Source organism: Oncorhynchus clarkii, chromosome 5 (genome assembly GCF_045791955.1).
Source record: "Oncorhynchus clarkii lewisi isolate Uvic-CL-2024 chromosome 5, UVic_Ocla_1.0, whole genome shotgun sequence".
Lineage (NCBI taxonomy): Eukaryota > Metazoa > Chordata > Actinopteri > Salmoniformes > Salmonidae > Oncorhynchus > Oncorhynchus clarkii.
In genome coordinates this window covers 29,704,459-29,722,563 of record NC_092151.1, presented here as the reverse complement: position 1 = coordinate 29,722,563, position 18,105 = coordinate 29,704,459, and the positions used below count along the sequence as shown (strand labels likewise).

The 18,105-nt window shown below is 43.7% G+C and overlaps 2 protein-coding genes across 3 annotated transcripts; one reads left to right on the top strand and one right to left on the bottom strand.

The window, feature by feature from the left end:
* Nucleotides 1–2,220: 2,220 nt before the first annotated feature.
* On the bottom strand, nt 2,221–6,219 carry LOC139408639 (endoplasmic reticulum chaperone BiP-like). The gene is made up of 8 exons (XM_071152786.1): nt 6,034–6,219; nt 5,293–5,443; nt 4,929–5,160; nt 4,535–4,785; nt 4,024–4,414; nt 3,650–3,884; nt 3,298–3,465; nt 2,221–3,181 (listed from the first exon to the last, which is right to left on the bottom strand). Exons 2-8 carry the CDS (start codon nt 5,406–5,408, stop codon nt 2,610–2,612), a joined length of 1,965 nt encoding a protein of 654 aa, XP_071008887.1. The 5' UTR covers nt 5,409–5,443; nt 6,034–6,219; the 3' UTR covers nt 2,221–2,609.
* Nucleotides 6,220–7,135: 916 nt separating this feature from the next.
* LOC139408640 (HAUS augmin-like complex subunit 4) lies at nt 7,136–17,621 on the top strand. Of its 2 annotated transcripts, none has more exons than XM_071152787.1 (9): nt 7,136–7,604; nt 7,861–8,000; nt 8,795–8,926; nt 11,018–11,158; nt 11,612–11,708; nt 14,862–15,007; nt 15,091–15,221; nt 15,377–15,445; nt 17,082–17,621. In XM_071152787.1, the coding sequence occupies exons 1-9, from the start codon at nt 7,535–7,537 to the stop codon at nt 17,263–17,265; spliced, it is 1,110 nt and encodes a 369-aa protein (XP_071008888.1). In that variant the 5' UTR covers nt 7,136–7,534; the 3' UTR covers nt 17,266–17,621. The 2 variants fall into 2 exon arrangements, with proteins under 2 accessions (XP_071008888.1, XP_071008889.1); XM_071152788.1 differs by having other exon boundaries at nt 7,171–7,509.
* Nucleotides 17,622–18,105: the final 484 nt, after the last annotated feature.

The following is an 18,105-nucleotide window of genomic DNA, read 5'->3' as shown; positions in this document are numbered from 1 at the left end:
GGACAAAATTCACCCAACTTATTGTGGTAAGCTTGTGGAAGGATACCCGAAACATTTGACCCAAGTTAAACAATTTAAAGGCAATGCTACCAAATACTAATTGAGTTTATGTAAACTTCTGATCCACTGGGAATGTGATGAAATAAAAGCTGAAATAAATCATTCTATACTATTATTCTGACCTTTCACATTCTTAAAATAAAGTGTGATCGTAACTGACCAAAGACAGGGAATTTTTACTATGATTAAATGTCAGGAATTGTGAAAAACTGAGGTTAAATGTATTTGGCTAAGGTGTATGTAAACTTCTGACTTCAACTGTATCTCGGACCCCAAGCCTCACGTCTTCGACACAGGTTGGACATACATTTAGAATTCTGCCAATACAACACATTCACACAGTAGTCACAGAAGAACCAGTCCAAATGTGTATCAATGGCTCAGTAGTACAGAGTCAACCAGCTGGTGTGCCTCCCATATTTTAATCTTTCAGAAAGTACCTACTGAACATGGCTGTAGGAGGAGACATGTCGTGTTTTCCTCCGTCTCTGTTTGTAGTTTCCTGCCCCTGCTCTCAGCCAGACACAGGGCTGACATGCTCCTCCTAGACATGGCCACTTGGTGGCAGCAGTGGGTTCCAAACTCTATATCCATGAAGTTATGGCAAGAGAGAAGCTCCACAGCGACATGTACTCTTTGGATACCAGAAAGTATTCAACAGTCATACATACACATGAAGAACTTGGTCCTGCTGTAGTTGTATTATATTGTGTCCTCTGTTGAAATGTATAATTCTATGTTGGGCATGAGAAGTGGTCCTGTTAACTACTGCTTTTGGTTGCTATACTTCCTCTAGGCAGTATGATGTGGGAGAAGGTCCAAGGTAATGGAGATATCCTCCCAAGGGTGGCTGCCCACTCAGCTGTAGCCCTGCGAAAAAACATCTACATCTTTGGAGAGATGACCTCAGAAGCGGACAGCAACGCAATGTCCAGATTTCAGTGTGGTGAGGCTAACAATATCTACTTTAGATTGTGTAATTAATGTGGTTATACTCTGAGGTAATAATACATTGATGCATGTATCCTATATGGAGATAATACATTATTTAAACCTTCACTGTTTTGTAACACTGATGCACCTTGAGCACTTTGTTAAACTCTTCCCATCCTGTGCAGACAAAAGACACTGGACCCTGCTGAGGTTTGAAGGGGACCTGACACCAAACAGACTGGACCACTCCATGTGTGTACTGCCCTGGAAAGTGAGGCCTGAGGACAGCAGTGGAGGGGGCCCAGACCTCCCCAGCATCAGAGACACTACAGCTTGCCTTTGTGTTTGGAGGGATGGACACTCAGGGGGTCATACACAGTGACTGTGTTTCAACTCATAACATGACCTAGATACTTCTCTAGAAAATGCTGTGTGCATGTAGAAATAGTGTAAGTATTGAATGGCCAATAATTGTGCTTAAAGTAGTGCTTCATTCAACATGGACTTTGAAAAAAAACATTCCCCACATTTTTCTAGAGCCACCGAACACACTGATTGGCACGTGTTTTTCTGTTGCATTGGAAACGTCTGGTGTGTTTCATGGTCAATTACGCATATGCTTAATGAGCTTTGTCGCCATGACACAAACGCTTATTTCACTTTCTGAAATCTGTAATTCATTTTGCCGTTTGTGCAGAGGGTGTTTTAGTTGCGCAGCCAAAGGTGTATTTACATGTGTCTCGTGTAAATAGTCAGGCAGGTCTGTCTCCCTGTCAATTGAATAGAGCGCGTTCACCCCATGTTAGTGGGCAAATGGACATCTTCAAATCAAAACTCAACCTCAATTTACACACTTACTATCCCAAACTCCATTTGACAAGCCTGACAAATTCCTATTTACACTAGTCAATTTTGACACTAGAATAACTGACTCATGCCTTAGGCAGTTTTCATAGGGATTCAATGCTTTTCAAAGGCAGTACCTCTTTAAAACAGCCAACCCTATGCATAAGCTGCACATCCAATGACATGTTGGTTCAACGCTAGGAGTAAAGCTTAGTTTATACCCTACGTACATAGCTGCAAGTAGCTATGCAAAATGTCCAGGAGTGTGAGTGCGACCTTTTGATTGCTGGCCCAACGCTCCAACATCTAGGCTACCTTCAGGGTCACAAGTTTGTGGTCATGTGTAAATTGATGCAGATGAATAGAGGCAAAGCAAAGATATTTGTATCAAACATTTATTATTTCAATGTCTTAACAGTAGAAAGCCTTTTCTACAACGACCAGATTCAATAAATAACTTGTTAACATGTCAGTTACCCTGTCACCCAGAACCGCCCAACCCCTTCCCCTGGAGAACCCATTTTCAAACTGCCTGAGAACAGCAGCGAGCCTCGAATCCAGGCTGACTATACCTCCGCCACACAGCGAAGTGAACATCTCACTTCTAAACAATATTTCAGAAGTCTTTCCAGCAGATTCATCATGGTTGCATTGCCTCTCACCATTTAAGTCCAATATGTACATCTGTGCCACTACCAGAGAGGCGAGGGGGCAATAGAACAGAAAGCAGAGAGTTGCTCATGTAGGCTGTGGAGACCCTCAAGACAGCCTTACAACTCGTCCTTTTGATCCTGATCTCCCTCTGCCTCTCCCTCAGTAGGGGGACCGCCTGCACTTCCGTAAAGCTTGCTGATGATGGGCTGCGCCACCTCTTCCAGCTCCTTCTTCTTGGCCTGGAAGTCCTCCAACTCAGCATCTTGGTGAGACTCCATCCACTCAATCTTGTCCTCTACTGCTTTCTCTATGGCTTCCTTGTCCTCGGGAGAGAGCTTGCCGCCCAGCTTCTCCTTGTCACCGATCTGATTCTTGAGCGAGTAGGCGTAGCTTTCAAGCTCATTGCGGGCATCAATGCGCTCCTTCAACTTCTTGTCCTCGTCGGCAAAGCGCTCTGCATCGTTGACCATCCGCTCAATGTCCTCAGGCGTCAGACGATTCTGGTCGTTGGTGATGGTGATTTTGTTCTTGTTGCCCGTTCCCTTGTCCTCGGCTGTGACGCGCAAGATGCCATTGACGTCGATCTCGAAGGTGACCTCGATCTGGGGCACACCCCGGGGTGCGGGGGGGATACCAGTCAGGTCGAAGGTACCCAGCAGGTGGTTGTCTTTGGTCAGGGGACGTTCACCTGGAGGAAGAGGGAAGTAGAAAATTAGAAAACAGAGCCAAAGTTGTGTAAAATTGCCACACCCATCATTAGTGAAGGTAGCTACAAGGGGCAGTGATGAATCAAAAGGCGCTTACCCTCGTGAACTTTGATGGTAACGGTGGGCTGGTTGTCAGAGGCAGTGGAGAAGATCTGGGACTTCTTGGTTGGCACCACAGTGTTTCTGGGGATCAGCTTGGTCATGACTCCTCCCACAGTCTCAATACCCAGCGTCAGGGGGCACACATCCAGAAGAACAATGACATCTGATGGACAGCAAACCATTAGTTGTGATAGAAAATGTAGCTGCTATGATATACATAATTAGACATGAAACATCTAGCCTACATTTCCTTATGTAAAAACAAAGAATGAAATGTGAAGATACCTCTGCCTAAACTGAGCATAGTGTATGAAGTGCATGGCGTCAGCACATTGACCAAGACCCACTTGTGTCCTCTCCAGACAGCACTCCAGCCTGCACGGCAGAGCCGTAGGCCACAGCCTCGTCAGGGTTGATGCCCCTGGATGGCTCCTTGCCATTGAAAAACTCCTTCACCAGCTGCTGGACCTTGGGGATACGAGTGGAGCCGCCCACCAGGACAATCTCGTCAATGTCGGTCTTCTTCAGGTCAGAGTCCTCCATCACCTTCTGCACAGGCTTCATGGTGGAACGGAACAGGTCCTGAAAGACAAAAATGGCAAATTAATGAGGTTCAATTAAGTGGAACATGAATGTCATCATTTGAGTTGGATATTCCAATGTCAGTGGGCCAGCAGTCTCTTGACTGTTGTACGTGATGTCACTAAGAGGACCAACTCACCATGTTGAGCTCCTCAAACTTAGCACGGGTCAGGGTCTCTGAGAAGTCCTCTCCATCGAAGAAGGACTCGATCTCAATGCGGGCCTGGTGCTGGGCAGACAGGCCTCTCTTGGCCTTCTCCACCTCACGACGCAGCTTCTGCACAGCACGGTTATCCATGCGCACGTCCTTGCCGGTCTTCTTCTTGTAAAGCTTGATGAAGTGCTCCATGACACGCTGGTCAAAGTCCTCTCCTCCCAGGTGGGTGTCGCCATTGGTGGCCACCACCTCAAACACACCGTTGTCGATGGTCAGGAGAGACACGTCAAAGGTACCACCGCCCAGGTCGAACACCAGGATGTTCTTCTCACCGTCCTTCTTGTCCAGGCCATAGGCAATAGCTGCTGCGGTTCTGGAATAGAGAGGAGAACAGATGTTAGCATGGTCTTGGCAAATATTGATTAATTTAAAGAAATATTGGACTAGTCCGTGTAATGTTATTTCAGTTCCTGCATTGTGAAGACACACTTACGGCTCGTTGATGATCCTCATGACTATTAGGCCAGCGATGAGTCCAGCATCCTTGGTGGCCTGACGCTGGGCATCATTGAAGTAGGCGGGTACAGTGACCACAGCATGTGTGACCTTCTTTCCCAGGTAAGCCTCAGCAGTTTCCTTCATCTTGGTGAGAACCATGGCAGAGATCTCCTCTGGAGCAAAGGTCTTCAGCTGACCACCACCAATGTCCACCTGAATATGGGGCTTGCTCTTCTTCTCGATAACCTATTGGAGTAAAGTAGCTACTGTTAAGCATCTAGACTAAAATCAATCTGCACTACTTCAGCATAGTTATACGCTGAATAAGTAGTCATTTGCATAGTTACAGTGTTCAGGCTATTGGGCAGGAGTGTGTTTGTTAGGCTCACCTTGAAGGGGAAGTACTTGATGTCATGCTGCACAGCGGAATCTGTCCAGGCGCGGCCAATCAGTCTCTTTGCGTCAAAGACTGTGTTCTCGGGGTTGGAGGTGAGCTGGTTCTTGGCTGCGTCACCGATCAGACGCTCCCCCTCAGCGGTGAAGGCCACATACGATGGGGTGATGCGGTTTCCCTGGTCGTTTGCAATGATCTCAACACGGCCATTCTTGAACACTCCAACACTGGAAAAGGAGAAGTATGGATGAGAAATAAGCATGGAAAGTATCAACTTCAAGAAATGATGGTTATTTAACCAAATGATTGAGCATGAGTGTAAAGATTAATTTGCCCTTCATTACTAAATTAATTCTTACCAGGAATAGGTGGTCCCCAAGTCGATTCCAATCACGGTCCCAACGCTTTCCCTCTTGTCGTCATCATCGGCAAACACGCTGCCGGTGACCAGCAGAACTACACACAGAAGCCTCATCTCTATTCTGAGTGTTCAAGCAACTCTTTGAAGTTCTGGGAATTAAACAAGTCAAGACAATTAGTATTACTCAGTACACGGTGTAGGCCTGTCATTCTTATATAGCTAACGGAATGAGTCCATTTGGCACTCTAGTGTAGTCACGACCGTGCATGCTGAAGTGTGTCAAATAAGACATCGAAGACTCACAGGGCAGCACATATATGCGTGGAGCCCAAGAATGCCGGTAATTTTTTATTTTACCAGGTAAGTTGACTGAACACATTCTCACTTACAGCAACGACGTGGGAAATAGTTACAGGGGAGAGGAGCCCAAATGAATGAATGAACGAAAAAAAAAGCTAAAATACAAACTCGATTTACCAAAAAGGTAAAGTTAGTTAACAGCTAACTAGTGGTTAACGTTAGACAGCTGCATGATCAATTTGAGACACAAATAACGTTAGCTGGTTAACCATTTTCAAACAAGCTAGTTGACGGCAGACAGAAGCATATTGAACAGGTGAGGTACTTTTTTTGTATTTTTTTTTTATTTTTTTAAACACTCCATGTCAAGTGAAATACCCCCCCCCGGACATGTAATTTTTAAGTCTTCATTCTTAGCCAAAAAGTTTAATTTACATACCTTTACAAAGAAACTCGATGGCGTCTTATTTTGGGGATTATCTCAATTGAAGGTATTTGCTTTACAGATTACGTTCTTTAAATATGTCTAGATTGTGTGTCGGCAAAATTACGTTCAATAAAAGGTGCTCTCCGTTTATAAACTGTCACTTTTTACCCATCGTGGAGGCTTCCCATTGGTCAGACAGCAGTTCGTTGGAAGGTGTTCATTGGCAGCACCAGGCATGCTGGCCTTTGCTGATTTGCACACGTTTGGTCAAGTAAGCGTAATGATTATTGCTCTACTGTACGATGCTGATAGGCTACCTGTCAATGTGTCTAACCCCAATTATGTGAATGCCGGTGTCGTACATTGAAATGTAGTTGGTGCATTGAAATGTCTGTTTTTTGGGGGGCATTTTCCAATTTCAGGACCACTATAATCTAGTGTCTACTACAATACAGTAGGCCCAAGCCTAATATTATATGTGTAGGGGAAGTAGTGAACTGAAACTAGTTCCACGTTGTGAATTGTAAAACATGATGGTAAAGCAGTGGTAATACATGATAATTACCATGCTATTACAATAGAAGTGGTGACTAACCATTCTGAACAAAAGCTACATGATCTTACTGTAGCTGTGTAAAAAAAAGTCAGTAAGCCATAGAAAGTATAAAGGAGTAAGCCTAAGGTAATCAAAGTTAGTTGTTACATCAGGTAAATTGTACATTAGTTACATCATCTTAATTGCACGTGTGTGGAAAGGAATTACCACAATAGCTAGGCTTTACTCATAGCCCCTAACCCCTAATATGTTGCAATGGTTTATGCATAACATGAGACATACTCTGAAGTAGATGTATGCTCTTGTGAGAATGGTTATATATTTCCTGGAAAGTTATTGTTACATCAGGTGTTAGATCATTGTACATTAGTTACACCGTGGGGATATTAATGTGGAACCTTTATTTAACTAGGCCATGTTTCTGTATCTGTTCACAAAAAAATGATAATATCTGATAAAAAATGTAACCCCTGAGGTGTATATGAACGTAACCAGAGGTGGATCGGCTGCACTGAAGTATTATCAGAACTGTGGGCTGCTGTTATGATTTGCCTTCCTGTTTTACCCTGAATGCCTTGTGGCATTAACCAATCAGATGACTGTTTGGACAGAAGCGCGGGAGCTGGAGAAGGAAGTTGCTAGCTCAGCTCAGTCAATTGTTATTTGCATCCAAGTTTGGTCGCCAACGATTTTATTTTGTTTTGTCAATATGTTCTGCTACACCCTGTGTAAACAACCGTTACAATCTGATTAACATTAGCTATCTTCTGCTGTGTTGCAACGAACCAGATGACGTCTAGCTAACGTTATCAACAAAAGACGGCTAGCTAGCTTGCTAGGCTAGTTTGTGTGCTTTTGATAACGGTAGACCGGTATCATATACTCTTTTTATTAGCGTCTTACGTTTATCCAGGAGCGTCTTTGTATGTCAGGTGAGGAGGGGTCTTTGGTCAAGTGATGATGTCCACGTATGATGATTCTGCGAGTGTTCCATCACTGGGAAAAGCAGACGACTTGCATCAACAAGGTTTTCCATCTTGCAATCAGCCTGCAATAAAGACAAGTGAAAGTGTCATAGCTATGTTTTAGCCTATTTCTGATGTTCTCGTCATTGTTAGTAACTGGATTAACACACAATAGTGTATATTGCCTACTTTTTAGCTGTCGAGTCAATACTTTTTGTTTTGGTAATTTGAGACGTATGGTAGTGTCATCCTGGAGGTAGCATACATCAAACCATAATCATGATGCATGTTTTCTCCTGTAACAACTTTGTATTTCAGTCCTTGCCTCATTCCCACTGTGTCAGCTGACAGAAGAAGACCTGACCCAGCATCCTCTATTCTGCAAGCTCCTGGCAACGCTGTCACAGCATGTGGACCGCACTGGCCTTACTGTCACACTGAAGAGAGAGCTGGAGAAGGTACTACACAGACACACACACGACTTATAATCAACAAATGATCCAAACCTTAGTATATCAAGACATATTGTAAGAATTAAACAGTGGTCTAAGACACTGCGTCGTAGTGCTAGCTGAGCCAATAGAGATTCTGGGTTCGAATCCTGGCTCTGTCGCAGCCGGCCGTGACCGGGAGACTCATGGGGTGGGGCACAATTGACCCAGCGCCGTCCGGGTTAGGGGAGGGTTTAGCCGGTGGGGATGTCCTTGTCCCATCGCGCACTAGCGACTCCTGTGGCGGGCCGGGCGCAGTGCACCCTGACACGGTAGCCAGGTCCACAGTGTTTCCTCCGACCCATTGGTGCGGCTGGCTTCTGGGTTAGGTGGGCATTGTGTCAAGAAGCAGTGTGGCTTGGTTGGGTTGTGTTTCGGAGGACGCACGGCTCTCGACCTTCGCCTCTCCCGATTCCATACGGGAGTTGCAGCGATGAGACAAGACTAACTACCTACTAATTGGATACTGAGAAAAAGGGGTAAAAGTAATGAAAAAAAGAATAATAATATTTAAACAAATGGCTCAGGCTCACATTTAAACATGCTGGTACATCCAAGAGCATTAAATTCTCCCATCTCATAATAATACAATTGCATTTCTATTACTGTGAGAAATTAGACTTGTGTTATTACACTGTACTGGAGTGTTGTCATTTGAGCTGCCATATTAAGACCATGTCTTGGACTTGGGACTACTCTATGTGAGTGTGTGTGTGTTGTGGGAATGGCTTTAAATGGCTGAGATTGTTGTTTAAATCCAGGCTGAGAGGGACCTGCAGACACAGAGGCTTAGCTGGCTGTGCTCAGAGAGCATGTACAGGCTACTGCAGGAGATGATCCAGGAGCACTGTGTCAGAAAGCATCACTCCACTGTGGCCCCAGAGGACGGCACGGTACAATACAGAAAAATACTCTTTGCCCAATTGACTCAGCTATACAGAACTCTAGTCTGCTCTATTCTTGTTGCATGTCTAGCAGAGCAGCACACAGTACACTTACTGTAGTAGTAGTAGTATGATCCCTTTAGCTTACACCCATTGATGCAAAATGATATACAGTGCATCTGGAAAGTATTCAGGCTTTTCCACATTTTGTTATGTTACAACCTTCTTTTAAAATGGATTCAATTGTTGTTGTTTTCGTCAATCTACACACAATACCCCATAATGTCAAAGCAAAAACAGGTTTAGGGGAGAGAGAAAAAACTGAAATATCACATTTACATAAGTATTCAGACCCTTGACTCAAGTCTTCTTGGGTATGATGCAACAAGTTTGGCCCAACTGTATTTGGGGAGTTTCTCTGCAGATCCTCTTAAGCTCTGTCAGGTTGGATGGGGAGCTTTGCAGGTTTCTCCAGAGATGTTCAATTGGGTTCAAGTCCGGGCTCTGGCTGGGCCACTCAATGACATTGAGACTTGTCCCAAAACCACTCCTGCGTTGTCTTGGCTGTGTGCTTAGGGTCGTCCTGTTGGAATGGTTATCTTCGCCACAGTCTCAGAAATACCTTTTAGAATAGACTCGAAATTGAGCTCAGGGCATCATGTGTCCATTGATCATCCTTGAGATGTTTCTACAACTTGATTGGAGTCCACCTGTGGTCAATTCAATTGATTGGACATGATTTGGAAAGGTTCACACCTGTCTATATACGGTCCCACAGTTGACAGTGCATGTCAGAGCAAAAACCAAGGCATGTGGTCAAAGGAATTATCCATAGAGCTCCGAGACAGGATTGTGTCGAGGCACAGCTCTGGTAAAGGGTAACCAAAACATCTCTGCAGCATTGAAGGCCCCCAAGAACACATTGGCCTCCATCATTCTTAAATGGAAGAAGTTTGGAACCACCAAGACTCTTCCTAGAGCTGGCCACTTGGCCAAACTGAGCAATCGGGGCGAAGGGCCTTGGTCAGGGAGGTGATCAAGAACCTGATGGTCACTCTGACAGAGTTGTGGAGATGGGAGAATCTTCCAGAAGGAAGGCCATCTCTGCAGCACTCCGCCAATCAGGCATTTACAGTAGAATGGCCAGATCAAAACCACTCCTCAGTAAAAGGCACAGCCAACTTGGAGTTTCCTTAAAGGCACCTGAAGGATTCTCAGAAGTCTGATGAAACCAAGATTGAACTCTTTGGCCTGAATGCCAAGCGTCACATCTGGAGGAAACCTGGCACCATCCCTATGGAGGTGCTAGCATCATGCTTGTGGGGATGTTTTTCAGCGGCAGGGACTGTGGGATGAGTCAGGATCGAAGGAAATATGTACTGAGCAAAGTACAGAGAGGTCATTGATGAAAACCTGCTTCAGAGCACTCATAACCTCAGACTGGGGCGAAAGTTCACCTTCCAACAGGACAACAACTCTAAGCACACAGCAAAGACAACGCAGAAGTGGCTTCGGGACAAGTCTCAATGTCCGTGAGTGTCCCAGCCAGAGCCCAGATTTGAACCCGATCGAACATCTCTTGAGAAACCTGAAAATAGCTATGCAGCGCTACTCCCCATCCAACCTGACAGAGCTTGAGAGGATCTGCAGAGAGGAATGGAAGAAACTCCCCAAATACAGGTGTGCTAAGCTTGTAGCGTCATACCCAAGAAGACTTAAAGCTGTTATCGCCGCTCAAGGTTCTTCAACAAAGTGCTGAGTAAAGGGCCTGAATACTTATGTAAATGTGATATATCAGTTTATTGTAAATACATTTGCAAACATGCCTAAACCTGTTTTTGCTGTGTCAATATTGGGTATGTGTGTAGATTGAGGGGGGGAAATAATTTAATCAATTTTAGAATAAGGCTGTAATGTAACAATGTGGAAAAGTCAAGGGGTTTGAATACTTTCCGAATGCACTGTAACTAAGATGTTCATTATTGAAGTTTAACCACCCAGTGTGACTTTGATTTCCCGAAATATTACTTTAGTTGAAATTGATCATTCAACGTACTGTATAATCTTAGAATAAACTTAATTCTCGTTTTCCCCTGGTAGTTCTATGAAACTGTGGAGCAGTGTCTGGTGGTGGCCCAGTGTGTCAGGCAGCTGAACCCGAGTGCCACCGCGAGCCAGGACCAGCCCCCTGTTCTAGGACTGAGTGCCCAACAGGTGCTCGAGCTGATGCCACAAGAGCAGGTAGGTACTCTTTGTCTGTGAGCCTGATACTTCAACTCTATTAATAATAATTTATTACATTTCTATAGTGCTTTCATAGAATCTAAAAGCGGTTCAAGAGAATAAAAAAAAAACGCAATATATCATGAAAGGTCAACCAATAGAGGCCAAGTCTTTGAAAGCTGCATCCCCCGAAGATGGAGAGGGACAGTTAATGGCTCGAGCCGAGAGCTAGTCAGAGGATGGTAGATGTACTAGCAAGTGCATTGTTTTTTAAATTTTCTTTCAAGGTATTATCTAATAATTCCCATCCACCTGCAACAAGTAATCTCAGATGTGCGAGTGCTTTTCATATTTAGGTACACTATCACACACACTGCTTCTCTACAGCTCTGGTAACTGCTCTCATTCCCACACAAACTAAACATGTTTTATGAACTATTTTCTTAGAACGATTCATGTTTCTCTAAACAGGATGTATGGAAAATGAAACAGCGACTGCCTAGAGAACTAGAAAAGCATCTGAAGAAGAAATGTTTCAGCGTCCTCTCCTACTATCAGCCTGAATGGGGTAAAGAGACATCAGATTTTTACCAAAACGGAGACATGTAGCCTATATATACAGTGGGCTCCAAAATTACTGACACCCCTGACTGGCAATGCACAAACAATACTTAAAAAAATATAAACAATATAATTATATAGAGAGACTCAAATGACCAATGTGAGAAATACTGTACTTGATTGATGTGTCAATGGAAACAACCAAAATCATAAAATTGTTTAATACAAAATACATTTCACCAAAATCAAGGTTTCATAATTATTGCACACCTCAAATCAAACCAAATTTATTTATATAGCCCTTCGTACATCAGCTGATATCTCAAAGTGCTGTACAGAAACCCAGCCTAAAACCCCAAACAGCAAGCAATGCAGGTGTAGAAGCACGGTAGCTAGCAATGCAGAACAGTTGACACTGGAGCAGCAGCACGGCCAGGTGGACTGGGGACAGCAAGGAGTCATCATGTCAGGTAGCCCTGAGGCATGGTCTTAGGGCTCAGGTCCTCCGAGAGAGAAAGAAAGAGAAAGAGAATTAGAGAGAGCATACTTAAATTCACACAGGACACCGGATAGGACAGGAGAAGTACTCCAGATATAACAAACTGACCCTAGCCCCCCGACACATAAACTACTGCAGCATAAATACTGGAGGCTGAGACAGGAGGGGTCAGGAGACACTGTGGCCCCATCCGAGGACACCCCCGGACAGGGCGTAACAGGAAGGATATAACCCCACCCACTTTGCCAAAGCACAGCCCCCACACCACTAGAGGGATATCTTCAACCACCAACTTACCATGCTGAGACAAGTATAGCCCACAAAGATCTCTGCCATGGCACAACCCAAGGGGAGGGGGGGGGGGGCGCCAACCCAGACAGGATGACCACATCAGTGAATCAACCCACTCAGGTGACGCACCCCTTCCAGGGACGGCATGAGAGAGCCCCAGTAAGCCAGTGACTCAGCCCCTGGAATAGGGTTAGAGGCAGAGAATCCCAGTGGAAAGAGGGGAACCGGCCAGGCAGAGACAGCAAGGGCGGTTCGTTGCTCCAGAGCCTTTCCGTTCACCTTCCCACTCCTGGGCCAGACTACACTCAATCATATGACCCACTGAAGAGATAAGTCTTCAGTAAAGACTTAAAGGTTGAGACCGAGTTTGCGTCTCTGACATGGGTAGGCAGACCGTTCCATAAAAATGGAGCTCTATAGGAGAAAGCCCTGCCTCCAGCTGTTTGCTTAGAAATTCTAGGGACAATTGGGAGGCCTGCGTCTTGTGACCGTAGCGTACGTGTAGGTATGTACGGCAGGACCAAATCAGAGAGATGGGTAGGAGCAAGCCCATGTAATGCTTTGTAGGTTAGCAGTAAAACCTTGAAATCAGCCCTTGCTTTGACAGGAAGCCAGTGTAGGGAGGCTAGCACTGGAGTAATATGATCACTTTTTTGGTTCTAGTCAGGATTCTAGCAGCCGTATTTAACACTAACTGAAGTTTATTTAGTGCTTTATCCGGGTAGCCGGAAAGTAGAGCATTGCAGTAGTCTAACCTAGAAGTGACAAAAGCATGGATTAATTTTTCTGCATCATTTCTGGACAGAAAGTTTCGGATTTTTGCAATGTTACGTAGATGGGAAAAAAGCTGTCCTTGAAATGGTCTTGATATGTTCTTCAAAAGTGAGATCAGGGTCCAGAGTAACGCCGAGGTCCTTCACAGTTTTATTTGAGACGACTGTACAACCATTAAGATTAATTGTCAGATTCAACAGAAGATCTCTTTGTTTCTTGGGACCTAGAACAAGCATCTCTGTTTTGTCCGAATTTAAAAGTAGAAAGTTTGCAGCCATCCACTTCCTTATGTCTGAAACACATGCTTCTAGCAAGGGCAATTTTGGGGCTTCACCATGTTTCATTGAAATGTACAGCTGTGTGTCATCCGCATAGCAGTGAAAGTTAACATGTTTTCGAATGACATCCCCAAGAGGTAAAATATATAGTGAAAACAATAGTGGTCCTAAAACGGAACCTTGAGGAACACCGAAATTTACAGTTGATTTGTCAGAGGACAAACCATTCACAGAGACAAACTGACAAACACCTCATTTAGTACTTAGTGCCACCACTTCTGGCAAGGACAACAGGATGAGGTCACATTTGGAGAGATTTTGGACCATTCCTCTATGCAGATCCTTTCAAGATCCTTCACATTCTTGGGTTTGCGCTTATCAACTGCCCTTTTCAACTCAGCCCACAGGTTTTCGATTGGATTGAGGTCCGGTGACTGAGATGGCCATGGCAGAACATTGATTTTGTCACAGAACTTGAGGTGTGTTTTGGGTCATTGCCTTGTTGGAAAGTCCACCTACGGCCAAGTCCCAACCTTCTGGCAGAGGCAACCAGATTGTCAGCCAAAATTGCATGATACTTGGTGGAATTCATTATGCCATCAATCTTAACCAGTGCAAAATGCATTTGCGTCCTCTACCCGCAAGGTTTAACTGGTACATATCTTTAGAATTTTTAAATGATTGCCCTGACAGTGCTCAGTGGTATATTCCATGGTTTGTGGATCTTGTCGCCATTACCAGATTTATGAAGGTCTACGACCATCATTCTCTTTTAAACTGCCAGTTCTTTTGTTTTCTTCATGGTGTTGGATGACAAAGGGATATTGCATGCGTGTTACCTCATTTTTTTATACCCTAGTGAAACGGGAAGTAATGTAAGGCCTCAATATAGTTCCTTAAGACTTAGATAAACATAAATAAGTGGAATTTAATTCCTGGTTTAATTTTGGTAGATGTTATTTACAATAATCTTTAAGGGTGCCATGAATTGTGAAACCATAATTTTGAAGATGTTGATTTTTAATTAAATCAATCAATTATTTTGGTGGGTTCCAATGAAACATTAATAAAGTATTTCTCACATGTTGGTATTTTGAGTTTCTCTATAATTATTTTATATAATAGCCCACTGTATATATAGGATCTTACTTCTGACTGTGTGTGAGTGTCTTATTATGTAATGGACATTGACAGGCATTAGCAAATGTGGCAGTATTTATTTAGCTTTATGGCACAATGTGACAGTTTTTGGCTTTATGGCATAGCAGCTCACCTGTGTGAATTGTGAAACATAACACTCCTCTTCTTTCTTGGACAGAGGATGAGAGTGAAGGGCTGAAGAACATGAAGCTGTCTCGCTTGTCTGGCCTCCTGGAGAGAGAAAGGAAAAGAGCAGAGAGTCTGAAGGAGAAGAGCCGTGAGAGTGCCTCCCTGCTGCAAAGGCAGACTCACTGCTACCTCTCTGTAAGAGAAGCTCACCACACGGTTAGATGTATTAGTCTCACATGTTATGATCTTCACTCACAATCGACGTGTTCTCTCTCCAGGAGCTGTTAGGGTGCATCCAGATTCTCCAGTCTCTGATCCTGGACCACAGGCTGAAAGCCCAGAAAGAGCTGGACAGGAAAAAGATTGATTACTTTGAGGCCAAATGTGAGATCATCATGCAGAAGATCAGGTGCGATAGTCTCCCCTGTGTACACGCCTACTGTACACTGGGATCCTTCAAATGCAATTCACCGTGTTAGGAATTCATTTTTCATACATGTCAATCAGTAATGTTCAGTTTCCGTATATATTTTACATTTCCTTAACTATCTGTCTTCACAACAGAGCTGAGATGTTGGAAATTCAGCTAGATACCTACACAGCAGACACAATATCTGCCCATAAAAAAATAAGGTGAGTCAAATGCTTCCACTGCCCAGCAACTCAATACGTCATTATCATATCAACCACTCTTGGGGATCTCAACACCAGAGGGGTATACTACAAAGCAGGATCAATGAGTTAGCTTCTGTCTTTTCTAGCATGGCCACATATACTGAACAAAAATTTTAACGCAACATGTAAAGTGCTGGTCCCATGTTTAATGAGTTGAAATAAAAGATCCCAGAAATGTTCCATACTCACAAAAAGCTTGTTAGCCTGTTAGTGAGCATTTCTCCTTTGCCAAGATAGTCCATCCACCTAACAAGTGTGGCATAGCAAGAAGCTTATTAAACAGCATGATCATTACACAAGTGCACCTTGTGCTGGAGATAATGAAAGCCCACTCTAAAATGTGCAGTTGTGTCACACAACACAATGCCTCAAATCAAATGTGTTGGTCACATACACGTGTTCAGCAGATGTTATTGCGGGTGTAGCGAAATGTTTGTGTCTCAAATTGACAGAATGTGCAGTTGGCATACTGAATGCAGGAATGTCCACCAAAGCTGTTGCCAGAGAATTTAATGTTCATTTCTCTACCATAAGCTGCCTCCAACGTAGTTTTAGATAATTTGGCAGTATGTCCAACTAGCTTAACACCTGCAGACATGTAACCACGCCAGCCCATTACCTCCACATCCGGCTTCTTCACCTGCGGGATCGTCTGAGACCATCCACCTGGACAGCTGATGAAACTGTGGGTTTGCATAACCAGGAATTTCTGCACGAACTGTCAGAACCGTCTCGGGGAAGCTCATCTGCATGCTCGTCGTCCTCACCAGGATCTTGACCTGACTTCAGTTCGGCGTCGTAACCGATGCTTACCTTTGATGGCCACTGATGGCCACTGGCATGGTGCGCTCTTCACGGATTAATCCTGGTTTCAACTGTACTGGGCAGATGGCAGCCAGCGTGTATGGCGTTGTGTGGGTGAGCGGTTTGTTAATGTCAGTGTTGTGAACAGAGTGCCCCATGGTGGCATGTTATGGGCGTGCATTAGCTACGGACAATGAACGCAATTGCATTTGATCTACGGCAATTTTAATGCACAGAGATACCGTGATGAGATCCTGAGGCCCTTGTCATGCCATTCATCTGCCGCCATCACCTCATGTTTCAGCATGATAATGCACGGCCCCATGTCGCAAGGATCTGTAAACAATTCCTGGAACCTGAAAATGTTCCAGTTCTTTCATGGCCATTCAGCATGTTTGGTATGCTTTGGATGGATGTCTACGACAGTATGTTCGAGTTCCCGCCAATATCCAGAAACTTCACACAACCATTGAAGAGGAGTGAAACAACAGGCCACAATCAACAGCCTGATCAACTCCACGCGAAGGAGATGTTGCGCTGCATATCAGATACTGACTGATTTTCTGATCCACGCCCACACTTTTTAAAAAGCTATCTGTGACCATATCTGTATTCTCAGCCATGTGAAATCCATAGATTGGAGCCTAATGAATTTATTTCAATTGACTGATTTCCTTGTATGAACTGTAACTCAGTAAAATCTTGAAATTGTTGCATTTTATATTTTTGTTCATTGTAGTTACACCTGCCTCTCTCATTCAGTCCTTGTTCTTGTGTGTCTTCATTGCAGGGAGAAGCTGGAAACGGAGCTGAATGCCTCCCAGTTAGAGAAGCAGTCTGTGGAGTGCAAACTTTCGTCCTTTGAGATATTTGGCAAGGAATTTGAGGCTCTAGCTGAGGAATATTCCAGACTGCGTCAGGAGATTGACACCAAGAGTTGGGCTCTGAAGGAATTCTCTCAGCACACGGACTAACTCGGAATTAACATCAGACAGTTCTGTTTCAGAAAAACACAGTTAAGAGTCTTGTCCGGATGTTTTCAAGAGAATTTTCTTCACACTTTTGTTGACTAGCTATCTCCATAGTGTAAAATTATGGTTTTGATTGTTTTTTGTTATAAAATGTATGATTACCTGGTGGTCTTTTGATTGTTGTTCAGTTTAATAATCCCACTCTGATATAGCATAACAGTACATTCAGAATCCTACATTTTCATGTAATTGTTGGCATTTCCTGCCTAAATTTGCCCACTTTGCTAATGAAGTAATCATTAAAATAATTGGCAACATCAAATGGTTTTGTGATGAATAAACCATTTCATTTGATGAAATATGGAGTTGAATTTGTCTTTCTGCCCATAATTTAATTTAAAGGACTCAAATGTTGATCTTGGCTTCATGATACAGTTTCTTCTACTTTTTGTTGAGTTCGGTCACATAATTTCTCAATTTGCAGTAAATCAGCCAATCAGATGCGCAGACAGATTTATTAGCCAGTCCTTTTGCACCATCTTTCAACCATACAATTTTTAAATTGCTCATCAATCCATGGAACCTTAATAGTTCTTACAGGTGCATGTTTGTCTATAATTGGAAGAAACAATTGAATAAATTCATCAAGTGCAGCATCTGGATGTTTGTTATTAATCACATCAAACCAGCAAATATTTTTAACATAATCCAGGAGTCACAGCAAAAATATTTTGTATGATCTCTTATACAATATTTTAGGCCCAGATTTTCGAGCTTTGGCTATCCTAGATTTAGCCACAATTTTGTGTTCACTACATCCAATGCTTACGGATACAGTTTTAG